General features: G+C 48.4%; 7 protein-coding genes across 7 annotated transcripts; 4 read left to right on the top strand and 3 right to left on the bottom strand. All coding sequences in view use genetic code 12, as the record gives it.

Annotated features, from left to right (window-relative positions):
- Positions 1 to 119: 119 nt before the first annotated feature.
- DIURU_000582 (mitochondrial 37S ribosomal protein uS13m) lies at positions 120 to 488 on the top strand (the record flags this gene model as incomplete). Its single annotated transcript, XM_034158844.1, has 1 exon — positions 120 to 488. One exon carries the CDS (start codon positions 120 to 122, stop codon positions 486 to 488), a length of 369 nt encoding a protein of 122 aa, XP_034014571.1.
- Positions 489 to 1,495: 1,007 nt separating this feature from the next.
- PRT1 (translation initiation factor eIF3 subunit b) lies at positions 1,496 to 3,628 on the top strand (the record flags this gene model as incomplete). Its single annotated transcript, XM_034158847.1, has 1 exon — positions 1,496 to 3,628. The coding sequence occupies one exon, from the start codon at positions 1,496 to 1,498 to the stop codon at positions 3,626 to 3,628; it is 2,133 nt and encodes a 710-aa protein (XP_034014572.1).
- Positions 3,629 to 4,592: 964 nt separating this feature from the next.
- On the top strand, positions 4,593 to 6,722 carry DIURU_000584 (uncharacterized protein; the record flags this gene model as incomplete). The annotated part of the gene is made up of 1 exon (XM_034158848.1): positions 4,593 to 6,722. The coding sequence occupies one exon, from the start codon at positions 4,593 to 4,595 to the stop codon at positions 6,720 to 6,722; it is 2,130 nt and encodes a 709-aa protein (XP_034014573.1).
- Positions 6,723 to 9,845: 3,123 nt separating this feature from the next.
- UFE1 (Ufe1p) lies at positions 9,846 to 10,796 on the bottom strand (the record flags this gene model as incomplete). Its single annotated transcript, XM_034158849.1, has 1 exon — positions 9,846 to 10,796. The coding sequence occupies one exon, from the start codon at positions 10,794 to 10,796 to the stop codon at positions 9,846 to 9,848; it is 951 nt and encodes a 316-aa protein (XP_034014574.1).
- Positions 10,797 to 13,831: 3,035 nt separating this feature from the next.
- DIURU_000586 (uncharacterized protein) lies at positions 13,832 to 16,387 on the bottom strand (the record flags this gene model as incomplete). The annotated part of the gene is made up of 1 exon (XM_034158850.1): positions 13,832 to 16,387. The coding sequence occupies one exon, from the start codon at positions 16,385 to 16,387 to the stop codon at positions 13,832 to 13,834; it is 2,556 nt and encodes an 851-aa protein (XP_034014575.1).
- Positions 16,388 to 17,239: 852 nt separating this feature from the next.
- On the bottom strand, positions 17,240 to 18,436 carry TPK2 (cAMP-dependent protein kinase catalytic subunit; the record flags this gene model as incomplete). The annotated part of the gene is made up of 1 exon (XM_034158851.1): positions 17,240 to 18,436. One exon carries the CDS (start codon positions 18,434 to 18,436, stop codon positions 17,240 to 17,242), a length of 1,197 nt encoding a protein of 398 aa, XP_034014576.1.
- Positions 18,437 to 19,975: 1,539 nt separating this feature from the next.
- On the top strand, positions 19,976 to 21,694 carry DIURU_000588 (NRAMP family metal ion transporter; the record flags this gene model as incomplete). Its single annotated transcript, XM_034158852.1, has 1 exon — positions 19,976 to 21,694. One exon carries the CDS (start codon positions 19,976 to 19,978, stop codon positions 21,692 to 21,694), a length of 1,719 nt encoding a protein of 572 aa, XP_034014577.1.
- Between the last annotated feature and the right edge of the window lie 3,717 nt (positions 21,695 to 25,411).

Raw genomic sequence — 25,411 nt, forward strand, 5'->3', positions numbered from 1 at the left:
ATTATGTATGACTGATGCTGATGGTGCGGTTGCGAGCCAGGGGAAAATCCCAAGATCGTCCCAGTCGCACTACGGTTGAAAAAATCTTCCCTCACCCAAAGGCCTTCCCTCACTGAACCATGGCGGTGCACATCTTCGGTCACAACATCCGGCACAACACCAAGGTGTGGCTTGGGCTTAAGAATGCCATCTTTGGTATTGGCGAAAAGACCGCACGGCAAATCTGTGCCCGGGTCAGCATCTACCCCCAGATGCGGATGAAGGACTTAACGGAACCTCAGATCATGGAACTCAACAAGGAGATTTCGGGGTTGACTGTCGACGGGGCGCTTAAGGCTCAAATCAACGAAAACATCAAGTTCAAGAAGGACATTGGCTCGTACGTGGGGCAACGTCACGTCCGCGGGTTGCCTGTGAGAGGTCAAAAGACGAGAAACAACGCCAAGACCGCTGGCAAGTTGAACAAGTTGGAGAGATACAGAGTTTAGTGGTCACCATGTACATAGTAATGACACGTAATGTATGATGAAGGAAGGAAGGAAGGAGACAGACACCACGCTAAATTAAATCATCGGAGAGTTGTACGTAAACGGAGCTTTTCATCTACCGATATATGCAACAAGACTCATCTAACAATATGAATGGGTTGATTAGATTACTTATTTGAGGTAAAGTTCCCATCCATTCTCGATGTATGAATCTGATAATGGATGTTAAGCTGAGCACAATAACATACCAAGAGTACCACATTAGCTTAGCTCTTACGAACACTGAGTTAAACAGCCATGGCTACTCGCTTAAAAATGAAACGCCTAAAAACAACCACGCTCTTCAATATTGATTTCTTTTTTAAAAACTGTGTATTACCTCAGAGTACGATTGTTTGAGCTTCAATTATAGACACTGAGTAAGATTCAGATGACTCTTAGACTCAGGTCGATGATTTTCAAAATAGCATGTTTGAGACCTAGTGTCAATGCGTGTGGAAAGCAACTACACTTGTACATTTATACATTGTTGTACCCTCCATTTTGATGGTATACGACACGTTTATCAATGTATTCGAGACAGTGAAACTGTACTTATCCCAGTAAATGAATTCCCCAAAGCCTGAAAATGTCATCCGATCATGCGAAAGGCTAAAATATAGGCAGATAGGCGGAAAATCTTACAAACCGCTAATTACGTCCAAAAATCCTGAAAGCTCAAAAATCCGTGAAGCCGGTCTAGTATAGTGGTTAGTACGGTTCGTTGTGGCGACACAACCCCGAACAAACCCAGGTTCGATTCCTGGGGCCGGCACAAGTTTTTGCCATATTCACTAATGTCTCTGGTTCTTCGAAAACCTCATGCTGTCTATTTTTCATCGCCCCACTCTCTCATACTATTATCCCCGTTATCTCGCCGCTCTTTCTTTTTTTTTTTTTTCGTATTAACTGTCGCGAGTGCTTCGTAGATCTCTCCACATCGCGCGAAAACTTTTCACGTAACGAACATGTCTGAGCCTACTTATCTCGACGCCGATATCGAGAAAGAGATCGATCTCACCGATATCGACTTCTCCGACTTGGAGGAGCAATACCAGGTGTCGATCGACCTCAACAACTATGTTGTTGTCGATGGCGCTCCCATCGCCCCCGAGGCTAAGGTGCCCGTGCTTACCAAGGTGTTGCGCAAGTTGTTTGGGGGCGCCGGCACCATTGTTGAAGGCGAAGAAGGCTTGTTCATGCCTCTCGAAAACGGCAAGACCAAGGGTTACCTTTTCATCCAATACGAAAAGGCCGAAGACGCGATGAAGGCCATCAAGCAATTGAACGGCAAGAAGCTCGATCAAAACCACAGATTGCTTGTCAACCGGTTGTCCGACGTGGAAAAGTACGGTGCTGAAGGCAAGATCTCGACGGAATTCGTCGAACCCGAAGTGAAGCCGTTCGAATCGCACGGCTACCTCAAGCTGTGGTTGCAAGACCCCACCGGTAGAGACCAAATCGTTCTCCACTACTCGGAGACCGTCGGTATGTTCTGGAACAAGAAGGGCCGCGAACCCGAGCCCGTGGTCGAACCGAGAAAGGGCTTCACCTCTAAGTATGCCAAGTTCTCGCCTAAGGGGACCTACTTGTTCTCGATCCACCCGCAAGGTGTCCAAGCGTGGGGGGCTCTGGACTTCCGCAAGGTGGCCAAGTTCTTCCACAACCAGGTGAGACTCGTCGACTTCTCGCCCACGGAAAGATTCATGGTGACGTTGTCGCCCCTCCCCATCACTTTGCCCGAATCGGCTGAACAAAAAGCGGAATTCCCCTTCTCGAAGGAGTCGATTGGCCACAAGTTGGTCATCTGGGACTTGACCACCAACGAACCGGTGCGGACGTTCGCTTTGCCGCCTTACTTGGAAGGGCAAAAGGAAATGCCGTGGCCGTTGGTCAAGTGGTCTTACGACGACAAGTACTGTGCTCGTCAAGGGCCCGACGCTCTTGCCGTCTACGAAACCGAAACCTTCCAATTGTTGGACAAGAAGCTTATCAAGATCGACGACATTGTCGACTTCGAATGGGCCCCTGCCGGCGTTAAGTTGGCCGGTGGTCAAAAGGGTGAAGCCCCCGCCCACTTGTTGTCGTACTGGACCCCCGAATCGCCGAACAAGACCGCGAGAGTGGCGGTGATGCAGATCCCGTCGCGTGAAGTGTTGCGTACCGTCAACTTGTTCCAAGTGTCTGACTGTAAGATGCACTGGCAATCGGAAGGTAAGTTGTTGTGTGTCAAGGTTGACCGGCACACCAAGTCCGGGAAGACTCTTTTCACTAATCTTGAGTTCTTCAAGACCACCGAAAAGGACATCCCCGTGGAAAAGGTCGAGCTTAAGGACGTGGTGGTTAACTTCGCTTTTGAACCGAAGTCGGAGAAGTTCATCACCATCTCTCGTCTTGACGACGGCAACAACAACCCCGCCATCCCCAAGAACACCATCACTTTCTACGAGCCCGAAGCCCAAAAGGGTACCAAGAAGACTGCTGCTACTTCATACAAGCCGGTGAAGGCCATCCCCAACAAGCACTCCAACACCATCGTGTGGTCGCCCAAGGGCCGCTACGCCGTCATCGCCACCATCTTGCGTAACAACGGTGAGCTTGAGTTCTACGACACTCAGTTCGACGACGATAAGGAAAAGATCAAGTTGCTCAAGACGGAAAAGTACACCGCCATGACCAACTTGCAATGGGACCCCTCGGGTCGTTTGTTGGCCGCGTGGTCGTCGGCGTGGATCCACGCCATCGACAACGGGTACCACTTGTACGAATTTACTGGTAACCAAGTGCGCGACCAGACGGTGGAACAATTCAAGGAGTTCATCTGGCGTCCCCGCCCGGCGTCGTTGTTATCGGCCAACGACCGCAAGAAGGTCAGAACCAACCTCCGCGAATACCTGGCTCAATTCGACGAATTGGACGCCATGGAAGCCGATGCCGCCGTGCGCGAGGCGATCCTAGCCCGCAGAAAGGCGTTGGAGAAGTGGAGAGAATACCGGTCGAAGTACGCCCACAACGAAGAGGCCCACTCCGACGTCCAGGTCGAAACCATCGAGGAGATCAAGGAGGAGATCATCGAGGAAAAGGAAGAAGTCATCGAGTAAAAGTAGCACCGTATACACTAATAGTACACGCATTTTTCATTCTGGCAATGCAAGCGTAGACACACGCCACTAGTTTACAGGGTACAGGTGAAATTAGGTCCCCCGTGGCACACAGCACAATGGTAAGGCATCTTCTCAGTACTCCTCACGTCATCATGCAACCGCAGCAGTTAGAGGTAATGACAGCATATCACAGAAGATCATATCTGCCCTAGCACCCTGAACAGGGACTATTCATTCGACGTTGGCGTACGTTTGACAAATTAAGCTTTGGGCGATGACGCCTATCGGGGGACAAATTGCCAGATACTGAGCAGCACATGCACCGTGCTGCCAATGCAACATCAGTCGCTGAGATGGTTCGTCATATACTCGGCATAGACGATGCACATCTACCGTCTTTGCGTCGACACAAACTCAGGAGTAGGGGATAGAGTGATCAGGGATGTCCACTAGTGAACCTAAAATTTAGCTTTGTTTACTAACCCTCTGCTGGGGCCATTGTTGAAAATTCTATTATCCAGAAATTACCTTCAAACTATGGTGAAATGTCGTCGTAGTCAATCAGTGCTATCGCCTCATTCTACGCCTTAGCGTGTGCGCACCAGCAGTCTCCCTCCTTAGACATTCTCTTCCCACCCACCACGCCGCAGACAGCAACGTGACCCTCCATGCTCTTGCTCTAGGGAAGCGAAAAGATTCGACTTTTACACCACCATGTAACTCTTGAAACCACCAATGACCACTCTCCGACCGCCCCTTACTACTCAGACGACCACTGGCTTGATTTAGCCGTTGCTAACGCCTCTCCCGTTTTACCGCGCTGGCTGACGATCCAGCCCCGTGTTTACCTTTATGCCGAATCAGGTACAGTGTGCGCCGAGCCCACAAAACCAGGCGGGGCGCCGGCCAACAGAGTTTTAAAATACTCAGATCAAGGTTTATATATGTACCAGAGCCGGGAATGGACGTCGCCTCCCATCTTGTACCCCAGAACCGACGGCACCACCGCTCGTCCCACCTCAGCAACCCCACCCTGGTGAGCCTGGTGTATTCGTCCCTCGACACCGACCGTCTTTTCCCCTCGCCCAAGCTCCCGCCACTGCTGTTCCCGTCGCCGCTAGTGCCGCCAATGGCTCCCGGCAGTGGCCACCACGGACTGCTGGCTCGGCTGCCGCGCCCAGCCGCCGCGGCTAAACATGCGGACGATTTTAATCAGGTGCCCAAGCGGTTCTCCCAGTTTATCATCGACCAGCAAAACCCCCACACCACGCAAAAACTTGATAACCTCCTGCTTGCGTCGTTCATTCTGGTCGAGGTCCCCGACGCTAAGCTCGCCTCCAAGCTGCGCCCGTCGCCCCTGAGCCGTCTGCCAATGCTGTCTTCTGCCCCGCAAGCTTCGGTCCACAATATCGGCCGTGACATCAGTGATCTGATGGAGTCTCAGGCCACCATTTTCTCCACCCGAGGTCTGCCCCACGACGCTTCCAGTAGCGCTCGTCGCCGGCCACGCCTCTTTCAGCGGCGTCCTCGTCCGCAATCGGTGCTGGTCGTGGACCGGCTGCTGCTGGTGGACTCACCGCTTAGTCGTCGCAATGCTATCCGTTTCAAGAAAGGCCTGGTCATCTACCGTATGTGGTTACGAATGAAGAAGGCATTCAGAGCGCTTAGATGTCGCTTGTTCACAGCGCTGACCCCAGCTAATCGATCACCCCTGATCCAGGGGAGACTGAGAACTCTTAAGCGCAAATACCGTGAGAAGCCTCGTAACCCCGAAGTGGTGGAGGCTCTCAGACGAGGGTTATCGGTGCTGGCCCCGATGAACAACCCCAACTTGGGCCAAGGCACTCACCGCATCAGCCTGCTCAACGATGATGTCAAACGCGCTGCTGGAGCTACCACCAGCCACCCTACGTTCCCTCATACTCAGTCCGCTCAAGAAGTCCAGCGAGCTCAACATGCTCAACAGGTCGAGGCTGAAGGGAGAATGCGCCACTTGTTCAATTATATTGATCAGCAACAGGTGTCCTTCCTGGAACTCCAAACCCGTGACCGTGAAGTTGATCGCAAGCAACTTCGTGAGATGCTGAGTAAACACGAGTTGTCTCTGGTGATATCGATAGCGGAACCGTCGCGCAAACCGCACGAGCTGCCTCGTCAACATGTACCCAAACATGTGACCAACCCTAAGGTTTCCGATACGCCAGAGTACGCTGAAACCTCCGGGGGTGCTCTCAAAAAGCAGCGCAAAAAGCTTCCTTTCACTCAACCGCCGAAAACGCCAACCAAGACTCCCAACAAGACCCCTTCTAAAACTTCCACCAAAACTCCCACTAAATCCCCTAAACAAAAGCATCTGGAGCAATACCAAGGGCAAAATGACCAGCACGAGCAAGTGCCTCCTACTCCTCCACACAAGACCACAGCCCAACCCCCGATCACCGAACGCGTCATCTCGCAAAAAGCTAAGCCCGCTGGCAAGAACCCAACCGACCTCAGTGTGCTCGATGCATACTACGATCCCAGTTCGAGCTCTCCTGAAGGGAAAGAGCTTGTGTTTGAGGACGAGGTTGACATCTCCACCGCTCATATGGTAGACTTGTGGCGTATGTACCTCAAGGCAGTTGTCACTAGCCGCATTAAGCTCCGCCAGGAAGTCAACGAGTTCAGACAGTACATGGAGGACCGTCAAGCAACGCCTATCTTCGAGCTGAACGAAATCTCGGTGCTGAGACAATCGCTGGCCAAGCCTGATGTTGCCTCTATTCAGTCAGCGGAACTGACAGCAACGTTGGACTCGCAACTGAAGCACTTCTCCATGAACCGCCGTCTGATGCTTGGCGAAATGCTTGAGTACGACTCTGCCGATGGCGAGCTGATGATTTCCCGTCAACTGACGATCCTTTCGGCTCGAGAGGTAGGAGACTACTCACTCAACCGCAATTACGGCACGGTGGTGGTGCGGCGCCGCGGGTCGGCTACTGGCTCCAATACCTCTGCTGCTACCTACCCTGCTGTCTCGTCACCGCTGGGCCTGCCCATGCGGCGTCTGCGTGCGGTGAAAAACTTCAAAAACGTCTCGATTGAATCGTGACAATACCACTGGGGTTTCCAAATTTTATAGTGCTATAATCAAATTCATTTTCACGAGTTCCGAGTTCTGCAGAGTACAGAGTATCTACACAGTCTTATAAGTATGTCACACGTCGAGCGCATATCATTGTCATGACAAACCAGAACCTTTTGAGAAAGATGTATGGCCTTGCTAAGCATAAAGTAAACTGGAATGGGGAGACGGTGGATTTAGTTTACATCACTCCCCGTGTCTTGGTCGCAGCTAGTCCCACCTCTGTAACCCTCGCATATCTTCTTGAGACTCATGGGTTTAATTGGCACTTGTGGAACTTCCAACGGGAACCTAGCGAATACTCGAACCATCAAGCTTTTTTTAAAGTGAGTGAGCATGCCGTGGATGATCACAATCCCCCCACCATTTCGCAGTTGCAACAAGTGTGTGCTGAAGTTGATACTTGGTTAGCACGGGACGAGAAAAATGTGGCAGTGTTCCATTGTCTTGAAGGTAAGGGAAGAAGTGGTACCTTCTGTTGTTGGTATTTGATGCACCAACATCGGCAATTATGCAGCCTGAAGTCGCTCGATGATATTCTCAAAGAGTTCACCAAATGCCGGATGAGGTGGTTTGCTGGACAAGGAGTATCAATTAAATCACAGAAACGGTACTTGCAGTATTACACCGACCACCCGCAGTTGGTATTGGATCAACCCCACTATGTTCTGGTCACGATCACCAGAATGACAATCCACAAATGTTGCCCGACAATGGTTCGTATACTCCTGTGTCACATTAATGGCACCGAAGCAAAGTGGAGTCAGCTGCCTCAAGGCTGGGACTGGGTAGTGGATTGCCACATCCATATAGAATCAGCCGACATTCACTTGAAAATTGGTGACGTTTACTTCTGCTTCAATGCGATATTGGAGGATACTGATAGCTTGACCATCAAGTGGAATCAATTCGATGGGTTTATGGGAACTCTGTTCAAGGGTCCTCGATTATTTAAGCTGGTCTCACTAAAGTGGGATGTCGTCTATATTTGAGTTTGTCGCGCACCGAGATATACATATATAAATGACACAAAAGACTTCCTGGAAAGCTTCGTGATAGGCAAGAACTGGAAACAATGATAAATCGTAGAGATCTGAGTGTTCGGAGAAGTCAAATGGCAAAAAGATCAGTCCACGGCAGGACTCGAACCCGCAATCCCCACCGCCGGAAAGTGATACCTTACCATTAGGCCACGCGGACTGTACACAACTGTTGTATAGTTTGTTCGGCCTTGGAGGAATACCCCGTCGAAGATACTTACACACCGGTATAGGTTTACCGGTAGGTGACCGGGGCATGGGTATTCGCCGGTAGGTTCCGGCGGTGGTGCACTCGGGAGGAGTCCGCGTGAGTATTATATAGAAGCATACGTGATAACTCCGGCAACGGAGTTGTCACGGTGCGGGCAGCTTAAGGTGTTCAACCCTAGGCTGAGCTGAAGTCACCCGCTCGTTGGATGCACGCCCTGCATACACCGTACAGACCCAGCACATACCCGGCGGGGTGTCGAGATTACAACCATATGCATCTAAACACAGTTATCGAAAGGTATCAAGTTTGAAGTAATGTTGGTCTCGACATCCCGCCCTTTTTACGTTTGGCTATTTCGAGTAGTACACGACTTTCACCCAACTTAATACAACACTTGGTNCGCAACATTGCGATTTATGAGGCATAAGCGAAACTTGGTATTTGCATTTTCGTTCAAATCGAGAATGACTACCTTCATTCCAATTCACAAGCGAAGAATTCAACTTTATAGGCACTAAATACATCGCGCTTCACGTTTAGATCAACGAAAACTTGAGCTTCTTATTTGCCTACGGCTGGTCGCTGACAATTAGCCACAGAATACTGGCGTTGGAAGCAGTCCACTTATTCCACACTGAGCGCACGACCATAGTGTACCTATTGAGAGCAAGCTATTGTGCTTAAGCTTTGAAAGAGTCTCGTTATACCAAGAAAACACACAAAACTGTGTATTAGCCTGAAAATTTCAGCCAAATGAAGGTAGCGTTTTGGTTAGGTCCAGTATGGACTTTCACTATTCGCATGTTATACAACTTACAGGTTTTCTTATCGTGTCGTATAAAAAGCTTGACGTATACGAGTATTACAACGAACTCGTATTTTATCGAAATCATTACCAATTTACGACTTTCCGATTGAATAATGATCTATTGTAACAATCCGTAAGAGCGTTATATTAAACTTATGTATTCATTGTTGTTGTCATAACCCATGACATGCTAACCCATAATATGCAATTGGCCTTAAAGACCGAACTCAACCAATTGTTGAGCGTATAATCGAAACAAATGTCAAGACTTAAGCAGTCAAAGCCATCTTCATCATGGCGTAGCCAACAACCACTGGAGCAGTGGTGGTGAGGAGGGTACCCATCCGTCTGGAGACCATGGCTCTGCGCACAGTGGCTTCGGGGACTTCGTGGTGAACGTAGTAGTAAAGGGGAGAAGCGTCCATTGTTGAGATTGTTGTATTCAAAGCTGTTTGATGAAGAAAAACTACGATGGAGACTATCTTTATATATTTCATGGCTTTCGGTAAAAAGAAACGGACTTCTTCCTCGGCAAGATCTCGGAGCGAACCTTTACCGAGGGATGAGGTGTGCGCATGGAAGCCGAGGAATATACTACCAGAGGCACATATGCTACCATGGGAGAAGCCATTAACATATGGCGAAAGAAAGAGGAAAATTCTGCTGTCCAGGGTCAATGCGAGGATAGTAGTACCGATGTCATCGGTAGCTAGTGTCCATTTGTAAAATTGGTGCAATTGACTTACGCATACTCTACCGTTGTTCAAGATCGGTTTGAACCTGAACGTAAAGGTAATCATCATGTGGCTAGAAGCAGATGGTTTCGAGTCAAACCCGAGAAGCCTCGGAGTTGGGCGTGGCTGGTCCCGAGCGTATTCGGCTGATGAAGTTCGGTTGCATATGATAGAATGCGCGGCGTGACACATTCCCTCGGCACAGCCATCCCTGCACAATGTGAAAAGAAGCGTGGGGTAATTGCTTTAACGACCAAAATGCCAATTACAGGTGCCGGTATAGTCATTATTATCTCATTATATAAATTTGATGAAGTCAACCACCACGATGAGGATGCCAATGCAGTAGATCAGCGTCACCAAAATGTTAGCGGCTCGTTTGTTCTTTTTGGTGGCCAGCCTCATCTCCTTATTCCCCAGACTCACGTCAATTTCCATTTGCAGTTGTGCTTCCATGAGGTTGTCGATCTGATCGGCTTGAGTTTCTAATTGAAATGTAAGTTCAGCTTGAAGGTTGACGATGTCCACCATCAGCGTGTGCAATTGTTCCACCAGCTTGAGCTGTTTCAGCTTAAGCGCCAAAAGCTCCTTATTCTCTTCCTCTAGTTGTTGAACTTGGACGTCTGTGAATTGAGGGGCGGCTAATTGCTGGCGCAGTTCTTCTTCCTGAAGAAGAGCAGCATAGTCCTGATTATTTAAGTCCAACCCACCATCGTCGTCGATGTTTTGGAAGTTGAGTAAGTTCAATTGCCGCTCACGTTGCATGCGTTTCCGTTGGATGGCATCGAACAGTTTACCCACAGCGTTGAGCCGAATGTTGAGGTATTTGAGGATTTGGGTACGGTGAGTGGCCACCTGAGTCTGCCATAACTCCTTCTCCAGTACGTCGCCCAATAACGTGGCAATTACGCCTTTTCGAGGAGCTTTTGTCACTTGCTCCCGTTTGTTTTCGTACTCCTGGAGAAGCTTGAGCTTTTGATACATCTTTTGCATTTGGATGCTAAAGTCTTGGTCAACCTGGGTTTTCTCATCGACACTGAAGTTATCGATGTCTTGGTACGTGGGCTTGACGCGAGCAATGAACTGTTCAAGGTTATTGATCACAGCGTCAAGCTCCCCACATTCCTTGATGAAAGTGTCGTCGACAATGAACTCGGCATTGCGGTTTTTCTTCGGTGGTTTGACCTTGCTCTTAAGCTCGCTCAGCACAATCTTTGTGCACTGGTCAAAGAGCGGTGTGAGGTCCATGGGAGTGGTATTGATCGCGGTGCGGCGCTGTCAATAGCGAGACAAAAAGGTTTAAGGAGTAGTAGGTTAATGCAATTGTGGAAGAGAAAAATACGTTTCTACTTTGGAAGTCATGATAGAGTAGCTTTCTTCGGGTAGCTCACGAGAAATATGAATTACTCTGTCTTCACCATGGAAGACAGGCTTCGCGATCACTAAGAAGGTCGCTGAATCAGGTAAGCACTAGTCACGTGACTAATTTTATGAATTGGATTTTAATGTCCATGAATGTAATATATCAATTTTGGTAAACGCACGACAAAATCTCGCGTTTTGCTATTCGCACGCACAACGGTATTTGACAGATCAAATAATACCACCTGGAATTATTTAACCTGAAGTGTTTCAAGACAATAGACTTTGCAATGAATATAAAATCAATTTTCTGATCCCACATACAATCAGATACAACAAGAGTCCAAATTTTCCTAACCATTCCATCGATTAATGGCATGCGTTTTCTTTAACACCATAACGAGAGCAAATATTATGGACTCTCCAAAGCTAACCTTTTTTGCAATTGTCTTGCCCATCGCTAAGCAGAAAAGGTCTTCTCATCTATGTATATCACGGCATACTACAAATTTTTTTCTGATGGTGAATGACAACTTTAACGATAAGAAGCTGTGGGCCTCAACTATTGTCAAATTATTCCACACACAATATCTGTCATTCCTTTTGGAATACGGATCTGATAATTTCAAATTTGTTGATATTATTGGAAGTAACGAACAGATAGGGGCCGGGTCGAATTTATAAGCGGCAATTTTGATGTGTATTTTTCACCTTTAAGCCATTGTATGTCAACATATTGGATTCAGACTTGGTCGTCACATTCAAACGAGTTATCCAAGATTTTTGCTAATCATTTTCTAACAGTCTAGGATAAAGGTTGGTTTCTAAGTGTATCCTTCAAGCACGTTGGAAGATTCCCAGAAATTGAAAGGATACTCAAACTCAATCCAACCCAAAGAATTTAAGTGCCGTGATTAACCGCTGGTATTGTAATTGAAAATTCTCCATCGTATTGTCCTCGCCGCGTGTTGGCTCCCAAGTTCCTGTATGAATTTTGCACTTCAAGCCTTGGTTTTGAAGTTCACGCAAAAGTAACAATATTGAGGTAGATCAAAAAGACGTAGCGATTGTTGCTAAACCTGGGAAATTGTTTTCAATGAACAGCTCCGAAGAAGAGCTTGCAACAATAATCCATCTCTCAATTACCGCTGACCTAAAAAAATCTTTTTCTCAATAATCATTAGCCTCCGAATCAATGTCTGCCAGCAACCACTGATGTCACGGAATTATTCGTATGCCAAGACACATCTCCGATTGTTGCTTCTAGCCAAGACAGTTGCCACTTTCCTCGTGCAAATGCTTGCAACGGTGTCTTCAAGGAATTGATCAGTAACTCGATAGATTTCTTTCTCGGCATGTCTCAAACTAATTTTACTATAATTACGACGGAGCCCACAATCTCAACTAAATTTAAATTTCTTCTTCAGAAACCTTATAATTTTCGTAAGCTCATTATCAAATTTCCTCTTTCATTCTCTATGAGAGAGGGGGCTTTGCAATCTGTGCCGCAGTGGCGCGGGCCATCGGTGTTACCGCTAGCGTACAGGTGGGCGTCTCAATTGCGCTTAATCAGCGTGCGCCCACATCCACACAAAATCTGAGACTAGGCCGAAGGGTTTTTCAGAGGAACACTACCTATAAAGCCAAGCCTGAGGGAAAAATTACCGGCCAATGCGGCACAGTGGTGTTTTCTCGGCAAAAGTCAATGGCGTTTATTAATAAAATTGCTCATCATCCCGGGCTTGGCCCATCCTCTCCGATGGGTCCCGGAGAGCCCCCTAACGGCAATTTTTTCCTCATGCGGATGTAACGTTGCGCTCTCACAAAAAAAATCAACACAGCGAATGTTCGCGGCACCGACCCCTAACTCCCTCTCTGAGAGCTACGCGGGGCGGAGTTTTGAGGCAGTGTGGGAGATTTATACGTGGCTGGGGGTACATGCAAGCGTGAGATCTCGTAACCGTTAAAATAGGAGTCACCAAGGGTCACTCGATTTAACCGTCCCGACCACTGCTGATCCCAATCACTTCCGTTACTTCCATTTTACTTGGTATTCAGTCTAGGCTCGGCACGTGACGGTCAGCCGTACCCGTCGTTCCGGGAGGTGATGCGTGCGTCACCCTTATGTCGCTCTTCGTTACCAACGAGGGGATTGACAACCCCATAGTACGATCAGTTAAAAAAGTAGCAGGTGGGAGGAGCAAGCGCTGAGCACGGCCATTAATCTTTCCGCTTATCCTGTGGACACGGTTGCGGGCGCATAACCCGGGCCGTGCTATATTTACCCAGATATAATAATTTATGCGGCTGATGGTGGCGTGCGGGCAAAACGCACCAGTGCAGCAGAGCCCGCGCTGACTGATCGTCTATATAAACGCCGAACGCTCGCTCATCGTCATCGCTTACTTTAGGTGGTGACGATGGTCCAAGTTTAAATGTCGACGACCCTGGGACCCAAACACGTCCCGTTGCTCCTCGTCAAACTTAACGTACTTCGCTACGTCCCCTGCTGGAAGCGATTCCACAACCGTCATTTCAGACGACACCACCAACACGACACTACCCCCGGTGCCAGCGGTGCCAACGTCTCCCGATCGACCAAAGACGCCACTGCCCTGGCGACTAGCGAACACCGCTCATTTGCCGCTGTCGGGGTCGACTCAGAACTGCTGCTACGACCGCTGCTGGAGCTGCTCCACGGCGAGCGCATCCGCCTGTTCCCCGCCTACCACAAGTCCCACGACCTAGGGGTGTTTTCCGGCGTGCTCTTAGACGTCGCTGAGCTGGAGTACCTGGTGTGTTCGATTGCCTCCACTACCAAGGACAGCGTATACAGCTATAACCCCAATGTGGGCCATTCACGAGTTACGAAACGCAGAGTATCATTTAAAGAAATAGTCAATTAAGTAATTTATATTCCTTTACTGTAACGGCGACGTGTAGTCCGGATGCAAGCGGTGGTCGTGGGCCTCGACAACCTCGCGGTCGATCTCGGAAAGAATCGTCTGCATCCACCGCTCCCGCTCTTGGCGCAGCCGAGCCATAAACACCAACAGTTTCCCCGTGATCCCTAACCGTGCCGCCATCTTGGTGAGCCCCGGGTTGGCGGCTTCGTCGACGACTTTGTTGCCTCTAAGCCTCCGTTTCAGACCGAGCCACACCGTGAAACAACGCATGTACTCTTCTTCACTCAGCCGCCACCCGTCGTCAATATAGCACCGAGGCAACGGCGCCCGGCCAGGATCGCTATGGTACTGTTCCAGCGACCGCTCAAGCAAATCGGGAAGCGTCAGTGCTCCCAGGTATACAAAGCTTCGAGACAACGGGAGGGTAAGAAACCGTTGGTGGACGTTATCCCGGCGCACACGACCATCAAGCTTCGATCTTTGCGCATAATGACACAACAACATGTACCCGGGGACAAGCACCATGTACACTTTATTCCAGTTAGCATGCTTTTTCATCTTGAGGTATAACATCCCCAGAGCGAGGACCACGCGCCCACCAGTGACTTGGTCCACAGGGAACATGCGAGTATCAGCAAACGCCCGGCGCTGCTCCCCTTGCTCCACATAGTCGTAGATGTTTGAGTCAAGGTAGTCATCGATCCCGAGATGGCGAATATTACGAGTTTTCACCGTTCTCACCACCGCGGTCTTCTCCACGCTCCGCTGTTGCCAATACTTAACCAAATGACCGAGTCGTTCCACCCAGCAATCTCTCACTGCCGTCAGTTGCACCGTATACAGAAGATTGCTGCCGGTATCCATCTCCACGACAAATTGTGCAGTACCCAGAGGTTTTACGTCAACCACTCGCTGTAATTCCACGATTGACCGCAGACGGATGAAAAGACTCACCCTTCGCTGATACTCTCGACGCGCCTCGTCGTCACGTTGCCAATCGAACGGAGACTTAAGCCAAGTAATACGTTTGTTTTCATCAAGCGGGTACACCTCATAAACAATTTCCGGTTGATCTCCTGCCGAAACCGGTGGCGGTAATGCTAGTGCCCCGTCGCAATATAGGAATAAGTTGCCACAGGTAAAGAGATAATCATGCTTTTTGTGGACAGTTCCTCGAATGACAAAACCTTCCACCAGGGGAGGTGAACTGTCACTGGCAATCTGCACACTGCGAAGCTCAAGGGTAGCCGAAGACTGGTGGACCAACTGCGTTTGGAGGAAGAATACCTCCAGATCATCGAACGCCCATTCCAAACGGTCGTACTCACGGAAACAGAACCAAGGAAATACAGCGTCATGGAGCCATTTGTCTAGCTTTGGGTCGCGTTGGCGTTCAAATTGCCGACGGATGAGTTCCCACATAAAGTGCATGGCAGGGTTTCTCAGAACATGGTAGCCTCCCTGAGGCAAGTCTGTAAGCGTCATCGTCGTTCTTGGTTTCAAGATTTGGGCCATAGCCTGTTCGCCTAAGCTGATACTGATGGTATACTCAAGATCAGGGATGTAAACGTTCAACTTAAGCAGAATGGGCCGGCCGAGAAGCAAATCCATAAGAAACAACCACCGTAGCAGCAGTACCAGCAGCCGACTAATGAGAATGAAACAACGAGTGTGCTTCCGCGGTCGTCGTTGAATTAATGCTAACAGTTTATCCACTTGGGAGTAGAAATTCACCGAGCACCCCATGCCATCTTCGCTTACAGCGAAGGGAACTTTGTACAAGAGTTTTTTGTGTTCTTTATCCTGGAAGAACTCGAGGTAGTACCGCTCGCCGGAGTCCTCAGGGTCAATACATTCTTCTTGCCTAACCACCAATTGCACGTGGAGTTCCTGGAGTCTGTCAACAATTCTCAGCTCAACCACCTCGGTTTCGTCAAAGTGGAGGGGGAATCCATCAACCTCTTTAACGAGCACTAGCATCCGCTCTCTGCGAAGACAGCGAGAACCAACTTTTTTGGCGAGGATTTTCGTCAAGTACCGTCTAACTTTCTTTGGTTGACGTTTAGAAAGATCGTGAAGCACGGTTTTCGCTCCTGACTTCACCGCTTTACTCTTTGGGGGCATCGCGTATTTCGGTATTGACCGATGGTGTTTATCGCCAGTATCAAGAAATTGTGGTGGCTGAGTAAATGGCAATTGCTCCTCTGCCACTGGGGGTACAATATTGAGTGATGCATCGGAGGCAAAACGCAGTTTGAGCGGTGATGGCGACGACACTGATGTCAGGACCGATGCTTCCGACGGCGCCAATAACAGGTCTAGATCCAGCATCAACGGGCTTGGCTCTTTGGAGGAGGCATCGGTCCACGTAGTGACACTCGAGTGGTCACCCGTCAGCACCAGCAGGTAGCGTTTCCGCCACAGCTCGACGTCGTCATACGTCACTTTCGCCACCTCGTGGTCCGGTAGCGCGCTGGTGACTGCCAGTGACAGCAGCGACACGATGTTGGAACGTGACTTTGCCCGTTTATCCCGGGGCGAGCGCCATCCGGGGGGGATTCCGCCCACCATCACCACCAGCAGCACTCGGGAGAGCGTCTCTGCCGGCGCACACGCAAGCCGTTTGGCGGTGAAGGAATCACAAGGTATCTCCATTGGGCCCACGCCTAAGCCCCTCGGTTGTCAAAAGCGATTGTGGGGGTGGAGGGGAGGCAGATTATCGGCAAACGTGGTTGTATACGGCTGGTGCAGAGGGCTTGAGATCTCCGAGAGCTGTATGCAGGGCGTGCAAACATCATGCCATCACATCAACTTCGTTGTCAAAAATAACCATTTTAAGGATAACCGGCAACAACCATGGTGAGGAGTTTCTCGATCAGTCTCTGACATGAGTTTCTTCAAATTCATTTGGCTAGTGTTGCCCTGGATAAAATTTAATGAAGGCTGAGTACCAAGAAACGCGATTACCTCAGCTGGGTGCACCCAAAGATGCTCTAGGTATAATTTTCCGACACCATCTAATTTAGCCATGTTACAATGCACTTGAGGTCTGGAGTTTTATATTTCTGAGTCAAGTTGATCAATAATAAGATCTATCTGAGGTTGGCTTGATATCGGGTTTCCACCATTCATACATATCCGGATCCATCCGGTAAATTCCCAGCAGGCGAAAATACGTCATCCATTCGTGAGTTGACCCTTTTAATGAACACGATATACAATCAGCATCTTTGATCAACGCGATAGAAAATGAACCACAGATTTAGTGGTTTGATCAAAATGTTCAACCATCTACTTAAGAAAAAATGCTGTTATTAACAAAGACCAAATGAAGCTCTTGATCATCTCCAAGATCTCCCCCAGATTCTTTGAGGTTAGTTACTCAACTCGGATTGCACCGACTGTTGCATAGTTGTTTATTGACTAGAAATCCTTAAAAACGTCGGCGTAAGGGTCCTCGCCCTGGATGCCGTAATCCAATTGCTCTTCGGGGTAGTGGTCGAACAACGACGAGTCACCGACGCCAGCGGTGATGGGAGGCTCGTACGGAGTTTCGATATCCTTGAGTAACAACTTTTCCCACACGACTTCCGCGAACCACGGGTGGTTGCGGATGTCGGCAGGACCATTGGACAAGTTTCCTAAACGACGGGTCAAGTCGGCGGTGATCAACTGCTTAAGCAAATCGACAACATCCGCCAGCATGATCAGCGGGTAGTGCACTTTCCCCGACAAGATCTTCTCGTAAGTCTTCATGGGAGTGGAGTCGTAGAACGGGGTGTACCCAGCCAACATTTCAAAGATAAGCACCCCCAACAGCCACCAGTCCACCGATTTATTGTAAGGTTTAGTGGTGATCACTTCAGGGGCAATGTAGTCAGGGGTACCACACAACGTCCACGTCACCGTGCTCACTTCCTTAGCGAACCCGAAATCAGTGATTTTGATGTGGCCGTTACGGTCCAAAAGAATGTTTTCCGGCTTCAAGTCGCGGTAAATGATGTTGTGGCTGTGGAGATACTCCAATGCCAACGTCACCTCGGCAGCATAAAACTTGGCCACCGGGTTGGGGAAGCGCTGCAGCTTCCGCAAGAGCGAGAAAAGCTCGCCCCCTTCTATGTAGTCCATCACCATGAACAAGTTGCGCGAGTCCTGGAACGTGCCCCACATGCGGATGAGGAACGGGTGTTCAACAAGCTTGAGCATGCGGCGTTCGTCGTTCGTGTGTTCGACCTGCTTCATTTTCACCACTTGTTGCTTTTTCAAGACTTTGATGGCGTAGTAGCGACCGTTGTGAACCAGTCTTACCAAGTGGACACGGCCAAACAGCCCCGTGCCCAACGTTCTCATGATTTGGAAGTCGGTGAGCAGGTACTTGCCCTTCAGCACCGTAGAGCGCTGGGGCAACAACAGCGCCGAGATGGCGTCCAGCGTCGTTGGCTGCGGCGGTTGCCCCAGCGCCACCAGAAGGTCGGTGGCCACGGTGGGCACCAGCGTCGGCTGCGACGTGTGCGGGGTGGGGGCGCCGCTGTGGGTGAACGCCGTGGCCAGAGACGACTGCGACAGCAGTTCCTGGAGATTGGGGGTGGTTGACTGCGACTGTTCGGCGTAGTAGTCCATATCCTTGTTCTTGTTGGAAATGTGGGTGAGCTTTTTTAATAAATTTGGCATGGTCTCGCCGTCACTGCGGGCGGATTTCAGAAGCCAGCACTCGTCCTCTAGGGGCAGGAGACGTCGTTTGCTGGGAGCAATGGTAATTACCACTCAGACACAGTCAATGGGCGTGGACAGAGGTGGCAGCGGTGGTGTTGTTCACGGCAACCAGTGGAGAGTGAGGGGGGCGGGTGGGTGAGTGGAGAAAAAAAGCGAGGGTGAAGTCGAACACTGGGGTTAGGTGGCAGAAAGCAATGGGGGCGTAATTGGCGGTCAATTGGCTTGAGATTGACAGGGCAGAGGCATCGAGAAGTAAGTAAGCTATTTGTGGTGATTGTGGATGGTAAAATTAAGGTTCAGGGGCGCTGGTTGGCGGCGTGTGGAAGCGGTGGTGGATGGCGTGTGGTGCCGAGGGGAGGCGATTGGTTGCTGGCCGCGCGGCTCCAGGGTTGATTTGTCCACGTGAACCCCACAATTGCCCTGATTGAGAGTGCGACAGCGAAAGATTGTTGGCGGGTGTGGGTCCTGCATATAACTAGTCTAGGTGCTCCCTGAGGACCCTTTTCACGGTGACGAGTATCAAGCACTAGGATGCAATGTCTAATGCAAGCTTATATGGGTGGGCTATGTTAATAATGCTGGTATGTGGTCGAATATCTCTTTATAAGGGCAATTGATTAAGCATTGATGACAACAATTCTGAATGGTTTCATGCTTACGAAAATTTGTTTAATTCATCGATTCTTGAAAATGTTCTAGCGTTCATTATACAGTAGATCTCGCTGATCGCTGCCATTAGGGGTCAGTGCCGGCGATGCCACCTCACAGTCGCATCTCACTTGAGCCTCGAGACATTTGTCAGGCAACAAAGACCACAAACTACTTTTGAGCACATAGGGTGCCAAGGCGGGTAGCCTCGCCGATTGTACCTTGGCTACCACGACAATATCGACAAAAAACTCCTGAAGCAAGCGAATATTGTCAAGGATTTGAAAGAGACGCTATGCCATCTCCTTAGCACACATTTTCGTGGTATATCTCTTCCTGCTTGTGTTCAATCGGTGGATATTTGCAGCAGTAATTCCGTAATGGACACCCCTTTCAGGCTGTGCCATGGCAATGTATAACGCACAGTGAGTGCACCTTGCCGAACGGTTATGCCAATTACACCCCGACATCGGCCGAACAAACTCACAATTGAAAGAGCTTTCAAGATCCTTATAACTCAAACCGAGCACAGTAAGCAGACTGGTGTCCATGACAATTGCAAACTACTAGTCCTAGTTGCTCCGGGGCTAAATAATAACGGTTACCGCGTAATCTGATCGCTGGTAGTGTAGGTCGTGTCCACACCAATGACCTTCGCAGCACTACCCCCAGCGACATCCAACTTGCATCCGGTATGTGCCGGTCTAGAAGATCCCCCTGCCACCCCTATATAAGCATCCTCCCCCGCTCTAGCCCACTGTTTACCTTTCAGGCTAACACTCCACAAGAAACACAACCATGGCCACACCGCTGATATCGTCATCAGTGCAGGTGCGGCTGGCCCGCCACAACGCCAAAAGGGACCGCGTTCTCCAGGTGCTCCGCAAATACGCCCTGTTTGTAGGGCCGGGGATCATGGTGCTGGTGGCGTATATGGACCCCGGTAACTATGCCACTGGTGTCACTGCCGGGGCCCTGAACCAATACTCGCTTTTATTTATCGTGTTCTTGCTGAACCTCATCGCCATCTTCCTCCAAATCTTATGCATCCGCTTAGGGACAGTCACTGGCCACGACCTTGCCCGCTGTTGTCGTGAACACTTGCTGCCTAAAGTCAATTACGTGCTTTGGTTCTTGGCTGAGTGTGCCATCATTGCTACCGATGTCGCTGAAGTGATTGGTCTGGCTATTGCCCTCAATATCTTGTTGCGGATCCCGTTGCCGGCCGGTGTCGTCATCACTATTGTCGATGTCCTCTTTGTGTTGATGGCGTACCGCAATGATACCCTGTCAACAAAGTTTGTCAAGATTTTCGAGTACGCAGTGGCGGCGATGGTGCTTGTGGTCGTCATCTGTTTCGCCGTGCAATTAGGCGCTATCCACGCTAACGCTCGTGACGTGTTCAGAGGGTTTGTCCCGTCAAAGCAAATGTTTGATGGCCTGGGGATGACTATTGCCACCTCGATCGTTGGTTCCACGGTCATGATCCATCTGCTCTTTTTGGGCAGTGGCCTTGTGGCTCCTCGTCTTCGCGAATACGATGTTCAACACGGTAACGTCGACTTGGCCTCTGTCTGCAGTCATGACGATAGCGACACCGTCACCACTGCCACGACTACTACTTCCGCAGAACGTCCTGACACTTGGTGGAACCGTCTTCGTCTGCGGATGGTGGAACTGCTGCCCCAATTTCCTTCACTGGCTCTCACGGAACAACTGTCGCTGGGCCTGGATCACTGGTGGACCAAGGCTAAGGAGAAGTTGCCATTTGTCGAGACTAAGCTGCACGAAGACATTCGGGCTGAGAAGGAAAAGCAGCAAATTCAGGTGAGAGAAGCTGAGTACTTCTACCGTCGGTATAAGCCATCGTATGCTGCCATTAAGTACTGCATGAAGTTCTCCGTGATAGAGTTGGTGGTCACATTAGTCACGTTCGCTCTCTTCGTCAACTCGGCAATTGTCATTGTCGCTGGGGCGACGTTGTACGGTACTCCCGAAGCCATCGACGCCGACTTGTACACCATCCATGACCTTTTGAGTCAACTGTTGGCTCCCGTTGTCGGTACCATCTTCATGCTTGCGCTCTTATTCTCCGGTCAGCTGGCCGGGATTGTGTGCACCATTGCTGGGCAAATGGTGTCGGAGGGCCACATCAACTGGACGTTGAAGCCGTGGTTGCGTCGTCTTGTCACTCGTTCGATCTCGATTATCCCCTGTCTCATTATTTCTGTGTGTATTGGACGTAACGGGTTGGGTGTGGCGCTTAACGTGTCGCAAGTGGTGATCTCCATTCTTTTACCGCCGCTCTCAGCGCCACTTATTTGGTTCACATGTAAGAAGCAAATCATGAAAGTGGAGTTGCCCGACGACGTTGAAGGCGGGGTCGAGATTGACGGCAAGCGCTACCGGTTCTACGCCAACAATTGGATCACCACAATAGTGGCCGTTATTATCTGGGTGTTAGTGTCGGCGTTGAACGTCTACGCCATCTACGACATGGCCAAAAACGGCGTGTAATCATAGTTTACAATATACAACACACCTTTCGAGGTAACCATCATAACTCAACAATACTCAATGGCATTAGTATCATAGGTCGCTTCCTTACCGGCACTGACGCAACTTCAGGTTCGGCAAATTCTCACGCTAATCTGTTGACCTGCATCTTAAGTTGAAGGTAAGGTTGATAGCAGCGATTCAGTCCCGGCAATATCTTGCATTAACACCCACCCTACATACAGTCGTAGGTGCATAAACGCGGAGGGTCAACTCAAAGATTGCCATCACCAACGTCGCGAGCAACTCCTGGGAAACACTGGTCATATAGTGTACGAACCCCAGATTTATAAGTCAGTGCTCCAAAGAAGATGAAAAACAAAATTTAAAGAAAAAAAAAACATATTGAAAGAAAAATTCGAGATTTTTTTAGAAAGTTTTGTTTTCCACGTAATAGACCTCTAATTGCTATTACACACATATTTAGACGGTTAAAATCATGGAGAAGATATCAGAACTCACTCGATCTGTCTTGAATATGATGAAAGCTTGACCCTGAAGATCCTTCCACCACATGCAGGGTCTACTTGTGGGCGTACTTGCAACCTCGATATGTACTCTAGTATCCCGTTCAACTCCATGAAAATCATGCATCTGGCAAACAAATATGCTATAATTGTGATGGTGGTAGAACAACTGACATAACTGGGATTTAACACTCGACAGCGCCACGTCTACTTGTGTTCTGCATATGCCTACCAGTTCTGTATGTAGCGAAAAACAAGCGGTATTGCCTGGACTCCTCCGATTCCAACGTAGACTTGCCCGGACACACACCAACTATACTTCAACTGCAGACAAGTAATATAAAGCAGAGAGACCATTTTCGTCGACCCTCTTTCATGTGTTCTTCTAACACTGCTGCCACTTCTTCAAATCGAACGTCAACTCGCACGAATATTCATGTACTATACTTCTGATGCAAACAAATCTATGAAGTAAAAAGTCTGATCTTATCCATGAACTGCCTCAGTGTTCACTTGAACTGCATTATTTTGCATTCTTTGATAGCATATCAGTGAAGTTGAAATGATAGTGGTTGAAGCATTGCAACAAGCGTGCTGCTTAGCTTGTCACAGCTCAATCAACTACGTCATCATGCATATGCATAACGGCCTGTATATAACATTGCGCGCCAGTCGTCAACTTCTGCATACAAGGCACTGGCCGCTCGTCTAAAATGATTTCAAATTTTTTTTTTTGTTTTTTTTTTCAAGTTATTTTCAAGTTTTTTTTAGTGTCGAGAAGATCTTCTGATGTGTATTACACACATAATTGAATCGTGCCGATCACAAAAAGGGTATCAGAACTCACTCAACTAGTCTTATCAATGGCGAAAGCTAGCCTTGAAAAGTCGTCCTCTAAATGCAGGATCCATTTGAAAACGCACATACAAGCTTACCTCAGTTTCCCCTATAACTCCATGAGACTTCTGCAGTCAGCAGTCTAGCGTAGTTCGATTATGACGTTAGTGGCATTCGTGTTTTACTCGCGATTTGCAACTTGTAGCGACACGTTTATGTGTGTACTACATCCATCAACCCATCTTGAAGGTAACACCGGAAGAGTGCCCTTGCTTCAGCTACGTCGAATCTTCGAAACTAGCCAGCTGGCCCTGACGCCGTCGCTTCAATTCTCTCAAGCTGAATCTGCTCCCAATGCAGAACCAGCAGCCACCACTCAGGATGCTTCCGGCTCCGACGCTCCGTCCCGGTGGTGGACTCCATAATCAAACTTGTAAAAAAAACAACCGAACTCAGAACACAAAACACCAGACTACGTTAATCGACACCAGAGAATCCAAAGTGGTATCCACAGAGAACACCAATAAGACTAATCGGATCACTACAACTGAATCATTTGATCGTAGAGTAAATTAAACAGATAATCAGTCACACAACTCAGTAATGGCGTAGATGATCACGATACATTACTCGTAGCGATGAACGCAAAACATCCAGTGGTTAGCAAGCACTCAAATTGAAAAGATGGTGTGAACAGCAATTCACAATTCGAAACAGTTGAACGACAACCCATTCTCACATTCAATCACAGCAACCTCAACAAAGTCCTGCGTTTGCACACCAAAACTACATTCAACCTGAGGTGCAGATAATGTCATTTTTCCTACACAATCTGAAGACAACCACCGCTGAGAGCAGTCAGTGTACGCAAAATATATTCAGCAATGCTTAAAGTCCGGCCTGGATAGTTTGTTACGTAGTCTAATCCATTCAGTGGACATTGGCAGCGACTTGTGATGTTTGCAGCAGTCACTATGCAGGCGTTGTAACACTTCGTCTAAGTATATTGTTCGTTTGTGGGTGCATCGTGCGAGAGGCTAGCGAGTTCGAGATCATCCAAGGTATTCAGCTCATTGATCTCAGCACCATTGTAGTCTGTAAGCATGTCTTCTTTGTTTGACAGGTTTTTTTGAGAGCTAACACCGCGTTTGACACACATTTCATACCCACCACCATCATGCCTGCCACCCTCATGCCTGCACACAAAACTTTTATATGCAGAAAATACGAAAGACTTTACCTAAGTTTTTCCATGAGGCTAATGACGCCCTAGAGGAAAATGAACAACATCATTGTTATTTCCAGTGCTCAAATAATACATGTGACAGCAATTTCGAATTGTTTGAATTTTTCAAGATTTTCCTCGAAAAAACTAAAAAGTGTGATATAAAATCAGGATAATTTGATGAAATCACTCCGTGTGCTCCATAAAATTTGCTGGCACTAGAAGTATATCTAAGGAAATTTTGAACGAGTTCACCTCAAAATTGGCGTCTCTATGTGAGTTTATCGGTGGAAAAAAAAGTTTTTTTTATTTTTACAAAACTTTTTTCGGACGAGTTTGAGTTTGTGGCGTGGTCTATAACATCTATTGAGCATTGGAATTGACCTGCCATGTTTGTAGAAGTGATAGAATAGGTTTGACACCTCGTCCATTACAATGTTTGTATGCAGGTGCATCAACCAATATGCAAGGCAAAACAAGTTGAGCTGTAAAACGCACTTACAGAGTGACTAATCCATTTTGACAAGCATCATTGTACTCTGAGAGCATATCTATTTAGTTTGAAGGGTTTAGTAGGTGCTGTCATTGTTGCTGGCACTTATATTGCGCTTTCAAATTTGGAGTTCTGCACACGAGCACTGCATGTGCATGTCGTTCATGATTCTTCAAATAGCGCTTTCATCACCTATACTGAACTTAAGAAAGAGACAGATTACACTACTATGATATATACGGCGCAAATAACATTTATAACAGCAAATGGGATTTTTCTTAATTTTGTCAACAAAAACTTCAAAGTGTGATATAAAATCAGAAAAAATTGCTACAAACTTCTAATTAGCTCCATAAAATTCTTTGGCGTTAGAAGTATAGTTGATAAATATCTGGGCAAGTTAACATTCGATTTGACGTAGTTTAATCTATGGCACCCTACCTTCCCTACCTGTATGCAGTATTCGTGATACTCACGGCGCTACTAACTGTAAATCCGGAGTAGATCAAAAATGCTACCCCTGCAATAGCTTTCATGAGCTGTAGTGCTGGCTGCGAGACTTTTTTGAGCTCAACTGAAAAAGTGGTATACGACGCTTTTACGTGCGTTCTCATATGAATCCTGCATGTAGTAAAGGAATCTTCAGGTCGAGCTTC

The sequence above is a fragment of the Diutina rugosa genome (assembly GCF_008704595.1).
Source record: "Diutina rugosa strain CBS 613 chromosome Unknown scaffold26_size169552, whole genome shotgun sequence".
Lineage (NCBI taxonomy): Eukaryota > Fungi > Ascomycota > Pichiomycetes > Serinales > Debaryomycetaceae > Diutina > Diutina rugosa.